Source organism: Pygoscelis adeliae, unplaced genomic scaffold, assembly GCF_000699105.1.
Source record: "Pygoscelis adeliae isolate BGI_AS28 unplaced genomic scaffold, ASM69910v1 Scaffold397, whole genome shotgun sequence".
In the NCBI taxonomy this organism is placed as follows: domain Eukaryota; kingdom Metazoa; phylum Chordata; class Aves; order Sphenisciformes; family Spheniscidae; genus Pygoscelis; species Pygoscelis adeliae.
Genome location: NW_008825212.1, coordinates 393,998 through 402,895, shown reverse-complemented (window position 1 = coordinate 402,895; position 8,898 = coordinate 393,998). Strand labels below are relative to the sequence as shown.

Here is an 8,898-nt window from a genome sequence, read left to right as displayed (position 1 = left end):
TGGGGGAGCTGAGCCCAGTGGAAGGGACAAGGGGCACGGCATGGGCTGCCTACAGTGGGCAGAGGGACGTGCACCTTCCTCTGCCCACAGAGAGGCCCTTAGCGGTGCGGGGGTCATATTGAAAGGTCACCGTGATGGTGACACCGGTGACCTGCAGTCCCTACAGCCTATTCTGTCGGCTGCAACGCAGGAGTCCCGGGTCAGCATTTACTGGGAACCCCGACTACGGGACGGGGGGCACAGGAGGGCCTGGGAAGCTGGGAGAGAGCAGGATCAGGGCAATCCCCATTTGAATCCATGCCCATTCCCCTTTCCCAGACCACACAGCCCTCATTTGGCTGGAAACAACCTGTCCCTGCATGCATGAGCCCTGGGCACCCTGGGGGTTTCAGTGTCGGGGCACTGTCGGGTAACCCGAACTCCCCAGGGGAGCCGGGTACTTCTGCACAAAATCCTGCCCCCCAGGCCCCATTTCTAGCCCAGGTCCCTCTGTGTCACCCCAGCTAAGACCAAGGCCTTGGGGCGAGGAGCCGGGTGCTTGTCCCGGCTGGCTCAGGCAGGGACCTGGCGCTCGCCCCGCGGCTCTGCAGTGGGAACTGCAGGCTCCTGCCACCTCCCGAGAGGCGCTCGGGTCTGGCAGTGCTTGTGCAAGCTGAGAGCCCTTCTCCCAGCCCGGCAGCCGCACCCAGCTGTCATCGCAACCACACACACGGGAGACTCGTCCATAATTAGACAATTAAGGCTGAGGTGTTTTGGAGAAAGCGCACATCGTAAAGGCTTTGCACAAGGCTGAAAGCAGACCTGGGAGCATTCTTGGAGTACAAAGGTGCATGGGAAACCTTGCCGCGATGGGAGATTGAACCCGATAAGAGGAGTTAAGAGCCTGAGAAATGCACTCGATTGCAGGGCACTGAAGATGCCTGGTTATCTTTTCCTCCTCGATAAGGCAGATAAGCAAAGGACAAAGGACCCGGGATTGTGCAACCTGGGCTGCAGCAGCCTGGCCACGATCTTAAGACGTTCCCAGGGTGGAGGAGGGAGGATGAGCTCAAGGCAAGAGGCACCTTCAGTTGCTATCATCTCCCTGTGCCGCTGTGGGAGAAAATTCTGCTGGCTCCCGCGCCCAGCGCTGGGCAGGAGCTCCAAACGGTCCCTAGCTCCTTCCCGGGGAGCGTTCGGCACGACACCGCTGTCAGCAGGTACATGCTGAGCCCTGCAAACCCACGGCCGCAAAAACGTCACCAGCTTCCTAGTCTGGCAGCGGTTTTTCATATGAGCAGACAAAATTCTTCTGAAAAGAGGGAGCTGGCAGAGCGTGACCCAGCTGAGCCCGGGGAGTGTTTCTGGCTGGTCTCACCACTGTAGCCCCCAGTCCCAGCCCTGCGCTGCAGCTCCTCGGTCCCCATTCTTGCCCCGCTTGGGGACAGACGTGAGCATGCTCCCGTTACCCTGTGGCGCCCCAGAGGGAAGAGAGCCTAAATGCATGGGGTTGCCCGGTCTGAGGGTGAAGGGGGCTGGGGAGCCCCTGGGTCCATGGGTGCAGCCCCTTGGGGAACTGTTCCCTTCCCTGCAGAAATGTGCAGAGCAGCCTGAGACATCTGGGGTGCCTTGGCCTCTCCTGCATACCGGGCCCGGTGCCAAAGCAGCGAGGGTGCACAGGCTGTTCCATGGGTGCAAGAGCCCTCCTGGGACAGCACAGGGATCACCTGCCCTTCCCACGTGGCAGTAAGATGGGTGCGATGCTCACAGCAAAGCCAAATGCTGTAAATCAGGGAAGCATGGCAGGAAAAAACTGCATCCACCCTCAAGGCTTTGGACATGCAGTGGCCTCTTCCCACCGTGCATCAGAGCCCCTGGCTAAGGGAAGTGGGTCCCAGCAGCCCATGCCCTCAGCTGTCCTGGTGCAGCGGCTGTAGAGGAGGGACCACACACCGTACTGGTGCCACCCTGGCTCGTAGCCACAGCACAGCCTTCCCTGCAATGCGGTCTTGCAGCTCTCCCTCCCACCTGCCAGCGTGCTGCCTCTGCTGGCTTTCACCCGGGCTCCGCCACAGAGCCGAGGGCCGGGAAGGGAAAGAAACCCTGAGTCACTGCTCGGGCTGGTGGAGGCAAGGCAGGTGCCCCAGCCAGGCTGCTCGGAGCCCCACCAGCCCCACGCCATCCTGTCACCCAGTGTGGGGACGGCCTGGCTGCTCCTCCAGAGCCCGCGGGGCTGCCCAGGGCTTATCCTGCACCTGTAGGATGTGACGTTGGAGGAGAAGATGGGTAGTGCAGATCTCGCTGGTCTCAAGTACCAGCTTTGGCTGGTCAGGGAGGATGCTCACCCAGCTTGGAGCTCCCCAGGGTGCTGCGTCGAGCTCCCCAAGCACCCCCGGCTGCTGCGCCTTCTCCTCCACTTCCCTCCAGCACAGAGCGGAGGCTCTGGCACGCCTGGTTAGCAGCACAGCCCAAAGGAAAGCAGGACCAGTTGTTTTCATGTTTTGCAAAATGTTTCAGACGGCAAGGGGTGATTTTATGATTAAAGCAGCCTTTTCTGTTTGGTGAACTCTAACCAGATCGAATGTGCTCGATCCTCGCCTTTCCCAGAGACCAGATTTCATCTGGCAGAGCATCCCCGGAGCACCGGTGCCCTGTGCCAGCTGGTTTTACCACACTGAGTAAGCAAGAAGCTTCCCCCAGCCAGACAAGAGCCTGTGACACATCCCATTCCCCCGGGTCATTTGGGAGCCCGCACGCTGCCAACAGCCTCCAGCGAGATCACGTCTTGCCTGTGGCGCGTGGTGACCCACAGCACTGCTGCCTTTCTCTGCCCCATCCCCTGCTAGGTCCAGGCACCCAAGCTGCTCAGAGCATCCCATTGGGCATCACGGGACAAAGGTGTCCAGGCTTGAAACTATTTCCAGCGCTTCCATCAAAGCCCTCATGCAGGGCAAATGCGGCTGTGTCAGGGAAAACGTTCCCTAAAACCTGGGAAAGTCCCAGGTCCAAGTTGGAGTGAGCTATTATAGGATGAATAATTTGCCTCTCATCACTTGGAAGCCCTGCCGTAAAAATCCGGGAGCCAAACGGAGTGGCACTAGCCCAAGTTTTGCAGCCAAAACGTGAGCAGCCCCAGGCTGTCTGCAGCCGGACCCCGGGACTCGGGAGCACCAAGGCAGCCGTGGGCCTATGTCGAGGGTTGGTCCTGCAGGATCCGTCCCCCTCCACAGCTGATGGGTGCCCCAGCATCCGTGGCTCCTGCTGCACCTGCCTGCTGCTCCCCGGAGAAGTGAACCCCCATTACCTGGCAAGCTGGAGGGGAAAGGGCATTTTCTTGCCAAGCAGCAGCATCTGGCCACGGTCCTGGGGGTTAATCCATGCCCAGTGGCATGAATGAGATGACATGGCCCAGGCTGGAGTCATGGAGCAGGGGCCAGTCCTGGCATGGGCGAGCAGCGGGGGGCTGTGGGTGCTGAGCTCCTCACGCTGTGCGCTGGACCACGGCTGAGGGCAGAGCAGGTCCCTGCCACCAGCCCCCTCCAGAAGGAAAATGCGAAGGAAATCAGGGAATGACTGAGATTTTCCATACGAATCCATTTCTCTGGCTGCCCAGCCTGTCCCAGCACCACCGCCGTCCCACCAAGCAATGGCAGGATACCGTCATCACACCCTTTCCCTGTTTCTCTTCCCCAAAACTTGACCCAAGTTGTGGGGCATTTTGGGGACAACCTAGTTGAGCTCACGCTGATACTCTCAATCCCAGCAGTCCCAAGCAGAATCTCAATAGAAATGGAAACCCCAGGGTGGTCGGAGCTCCTGGGGCACAGGGGCCTCCCCCCAGCAAGTCCCCAAGGGGCTTCACTTCGAGCCGGGTGCCACCTGCCCAGCTGTGCCTGCCTGCCCATGAATCACAGCTTCTATTTTATGTCTCCATTGCAGCAAAACGCCACCCCCCCCAGGATGTTGTGGCATCTTCAGTCCCTGACTGCGCTGTGTTGGAGGATGCTCCCCACTGGAGGATGCTCCCTCACAAGGCCATGCCCGACATGGCCAGCACGGGGCTCCCACCTGGCCCAGCGGATGGGGGTCCTTCCCTGTGAGGCCCCCCCCAAGGGGACACTGGGGACCCAGCGAGAGGCTGCATGGCACGCTGGGGACATGGGGTACTGCAGACATCATGTAAAGGGTAGAGCAAGGAGGTCCCCGAAGAGCCGGTGTGGAGGAGCAACGGTGCCATGTGAGACCCCCCCCAGCTCCATCATCCCCATCCCGAAGGGGGAAGGGGAAACCACTCACACGGCTGAAAGCAAACCACAGCATTTCTATTTCCCATACTCTAAAACTGGCTGAACAGGCCCGGCTGGTCGCTGGGTACACACACAGCCAGTGCCCTCACCAGAGAAACCGCTGGGGAGGATGCCCCAGCCTTTCGGGAAGCGCAGCGCTCCCAGGCTGCCAGCACCATCGGAAAAGTCACCCCACCATGTCCCTCGTCCCCAGAGCCACACGTGCGGTTCCCAGCAAAGCCACAGACGGCTGGGAGCGCCCAGCAGCTGCTGCTTCGCACTGCTCTCCCCTATCAAGCAGATGGGGAAACTGAGGCACAGCAAGCAATGCACGCGAGGGCTGGCAGCAGAGCCCGGGCTGGGTCAGAGCAGCGAGAGGGGCATGCTCCCATCCTGGTGTGCCTGTGGTGGGTACCACTCACCATCAAAACACGGCTTCCTGTGGGGAGGAGCGTGGGGGGACAACACAGGGACGCGGGCGGCCCCCCCCCCCCCCCCCCCCGAGCCGGCGGGAGCCTTGCTGGGCAGGCGGCACCTGGCTCACTCCTCCTGCTGCCTGACCTAGTTTAGGAGCCAGGGTGCAGGTGAGAAAGGCACCATTAGCAGCGCCAGCCAGGAGGCATTTCGCAGCCCGAGCTGAGTTTTCCAAGTCAGATGGCGATGGCCTTAGGCTGTCACTTGAGCCACTGCTGGCATGTCACCAAAGCAGGGCAATCCCATGCACGACCCAGTGCCTCACAGGGCAGCACTGGGCAGCCTGGGGAGAGGGCTGGGAGCTGCGCTCGGCATGCGCAAGCTCAACCAGGCACGAAGCGGGTTTGGAAGAGCTCTGCGGGTCTGCACCCAGCAGCAGGTTAGTGGCAGGGGACCCCCATTCCCCCTCTGAAACATCCCCAGCCTGAGCAGGACGGTCCCGCTCTGTCTGGGGCAGCGAGTCCCGGGCAGGAGGGCAGGGAGGGGGCCAGGGTTGGAGCATCACTCCCAGCCTTCGGCGCCCATCCGCTTACCTGTGCCGCCGTCCCCCGGCGCCTGCCTGCTGCCCTCCACCAGCTGCCTCATCCTCTCCCTCGTGACCTTCAGGTACTTGTTGCAGTTGCACACCTGGAAGAAGAGAGAGGGGGAGGTCGGCGACATGGCGGCCATGCTCCCCAGGCATCTCCTGCCTGCCTGGAGCACACAGCCCCACACTGGGCACCCCCGGCGGAGGCTAGGCAGTCCCCACTCACATGCATCACGGCAGAGGGAAACTGAGGGAAGGCCTGGCCCACCGAGGGGGAGTGGCAGAATGGCAGCAGACACAAATTTTGGCATTCATAAGTCACAAGAACCTCCTCTCCAGAGGCACTCCATCTTCACGGTGCTTAGCCACATCCTCATGCCAGGCTGCCCACCCTCTGGCAGACCTCACCCCCCAGCCTTACACAATGCCAGAAAACACCAGAAACTGAGCTTGCCTTAAAACATCAAGCAGACACCCAAAGTTTGGGCTGTGGCTTCAAGATTTGTTCTCTCTTGTCTCATAGAAGCTACGGAGGACGGCCATGGACCTCGAGACATGCTGGGATCCTGGCCGGCTGTGCTTGGCGCGGCTCTGCCGCAGAACCGCAAGCACAGAGGCACATTTTCTAACCCCACCTTTGGTTTGCCAAAAGGCACCCGGAGAGGCCTCTGAGCACCTACACGCACCAGGTGCCGGCCCTGAGGGAGCCAAACCCCTCAAGGAGCTCCCCAAACCCCACCGCCGAGGAGCACCCGTAGCCGGGTGCCTCGGGCTGAGCCCGGTGCGCAGTCGGTAGCTGAACGCGCTCGCCCAGAAGTGATCAGCACTAAATCTCCCCGGAGCATCACAGCCGGCTCCCTAACAGCTTTGCTCTCCTCTCCCCCTCCCTGCTTGGACGGGAGCTGGATGCTGGGATGTGCCACAACACCTTTCGTCAGCTATTTGTTTTTAGGGGCTGTTTTCTGCTTGCGGAGCATTTTGAGCACGCTGCACCCAAGGCAAGCAGGGAGAGAGGTGCATAACTTCACCGACCAGAACAAGTTCCCTGCCTGGGGCTTTGCTCCAAAGCCTGTTGAAACCAGAAAGGTTTTTCCACCACCTGACCAGGCACCGGCGCAGGCTCGCGGCGGCTCTGCCGGTTTGTGGCATGCTAGCTGGAACGGCGCTGGGGTCACGGCGAGGTGCAACGGTGCCCCTTCTTCCCACACAGCTGCCTGAAGGAGGATGGGGGGAGGATGATTTGTTTGAAAACGAGCTCACCACCATGGCCCGGCTCTGCCCTGCAGCAAGAGGAGGTTATTTCCACCAGCAGCCTCCACAAAACCAGCACACACTCCCCAGCCCAGGCATAATTTGGCCATAAAAGGATGTCCGGGCTCGGGTCCCCGAAGCTGCGCTGCTCCAGCTCTCAGAGCAGCAGCACAGACAGAGATGGGCAAGGTGCAATCTTGAAAGCACCCAAATGACGTGGAAGCCTCTGCATCACTTTTAAAAAGGAATTTTGCAGCAATTCCCTGATTTGCACAGCAAGCATCAGACAACTCCTACTCCTGCAAACATGGGTCAGACCCCTGCGCGCTGCTCCGGCTCACCAGCCCAGCTCCTTCTCGCTCACACTGGGGGCGAGCCACAAGTGCCGATGCTGCAGGGGCTGAGCGCGCTCTCCCTGCCCTGAGCAGGGCAAAGCACCCTCCTCGCTCTCACATTCAAACCCAAGTACCTGGGGAAATGAAACTGGGTGAAACCCCAGGGAAGCAGAAAGATGATGTTATTTGAGTGAACCTCAATTTCTGTGGAGCCAGATCAGCCGCTGGAGTTATCCGATCAGAAAAGAGATGCCGCTTTGGAGTCCACTGCCAGCCTCACGCGAGGGAGGGTTATACTGCAGCCCGCGGAGGCCACCTGATACCATCGGATCTGATCTCCTCAGGCTTCAGCTGTCTGGACTAACAAGGACTGGAGCTCACTGGCTCCTTTCCACACCTTCGCCTCCCCCTCCCTCAGCTCTGCACCGGCTCAGCTGTGCCTGCAGCAGAGCCCATCATCAGCTGGGCCAGATCCATCCTGAAAGATGGCTGAGAAAAAGGGAAGAGGAGCACGGATGGATCCAGGGGTGAGCTGGGAAGGAGACAGACGGGCTCCTTCTTTCAGGGCAGATGTCACCCGCAGCTGTGGGACAGACCCCGATGCTGCTGCCCAGTGGAGCCATGCTCTGGCCCCTGCCAGCTCTGATGGTGGAGTCAGTGCTGATGCTGCGGGATGGAACGGTCCCTTTGAGGCTTGAGGACATGCCAACCTGCACAGGCTGGACCTGGTGGCACAGGTGTCACCACCCCGGCAGCCACCCAAAGCCCTTGTGAGGCTCACAGGGCGCCTGCTGGGATTTGTGGGATTGCAACAGGCAGGCAGAGGTGACGGGCAGCTCCCAGGGACGTGTGCCGAGCTCTGCCCAGGCTGGCCCCGCTCCCCCGCGACAGTGACAACAAGGGGAGGGGGCTGCACGCTGGAGAAAGGCGTTGAGCCTGGCAGTGGGAGAGATGTGGGATGGCACCTCCCAGGCACGGCGGGAGCTCCGGCTGCATCGGGGTGTCAGAGGCTCCCAGAGAGGTCCCAAACCACCCAGCCATTGAGCTGCCACGCAGGATGGGCGCAGCAGGTGCCCAAGGGGCAAACAGCACTCTCCTCCCCAGCCCTCCCTGCAAGGCACGGACATGCACCCTGTGTGGGCATGGGCTCATGTCCCCCCCGTCACAAACACCAAATCCACCTTAACGCCCAGCATTAGCAGTTTGGAGCACGCCACAGTGTTTGGGCAGCGGTGCCAGCATGTCAGGCATGGGCTCCTGGCTCCCGCTCAGGTGCATGGAGTGACCTTGGGCAAATTTCTCTGCTTCTCTACAATTCATCATTGTTGTAAACGAGGGGCAATCCACCTCCCTGGGCCAGGTACACTCCCGCAGCCCAGGGGTAGCCCAGCATTTCCCACTCACCCGGGGCTGCCAGACGCTTGCCGTGAGACTTCGTGCCCCACGCCATCTCCCCAGCCTCTGGGCCTCGCCACCCCCAACTTCCCAAAAACATGGGGCGGGCTAAGGAGCCAGATAAGCCACTTAGCAGCAGCGCCAATTAGCTGTAATAAAAAATTGCAATTAATTTTTTTTAATGCCTTGCCAAAATGAGCCAGAAGAGATGAAGTGAGCAGGGCAGCCTGCCACCTCAATAAGGCCGGGCTGAGTGGCTGCTGTGCAGGGGCCGGTGGTGGCCTTGGGCTCGATGCTCGCCTGGGGACATAGCTCCCCACAGCTGCCTGCATCTCCGTGTCACTGCCTGGGGGTGTGGAGCAGTTTTTTGCATGGATCTTGCATTTGTTTTAAGGGTGGGGAAGTGGGGAGCCTCTCTGCTGGGCAAGGGATGGGTTTTTCCTCCTTGGGAAGGTTTGGTTTCCCCAGATCCATCGTGGCAGGATTAGTCGTGGCCCCCACAAAGTGGGGCAGATCCAAAGGCAAAAATCTTTGCTGTGGTGAGACAGCAGGAGATGGCGGCACCCCGGGACACTGCCTGGGGGTGCAACTGCTGCAAGCAGGGGCTATGACCTGACAGTGAAGGGTTTGGCTTTCACCCCGCAAACTTTTC

The 8,898-nt window shown here is 60.5% G+C and overlaps 1 protein-coding gene across 1 annotated transcript in view; it reads right to left on the bottom strand.

The window, feature by feature from the left end:
* Positions 1-8,898, bottom strand: part of EXD3 (exonuclease 3'-5' domain containing 3) — a 292,428-nt gene that overhangs the window by 4,543 nt on the left and 278,987 nt on the right. Inside the window, exon 20 of the mRNA XM_009329052.1 lies at positions 5,273-5,366. Within this exon, the coding sequence (XP_009327327.1) occupies positions 5,273-5,366 (94 nt within the window). The remainder of the gene's footprint in view (positions 1-5,272; positions 5,367-8,898) is intronic.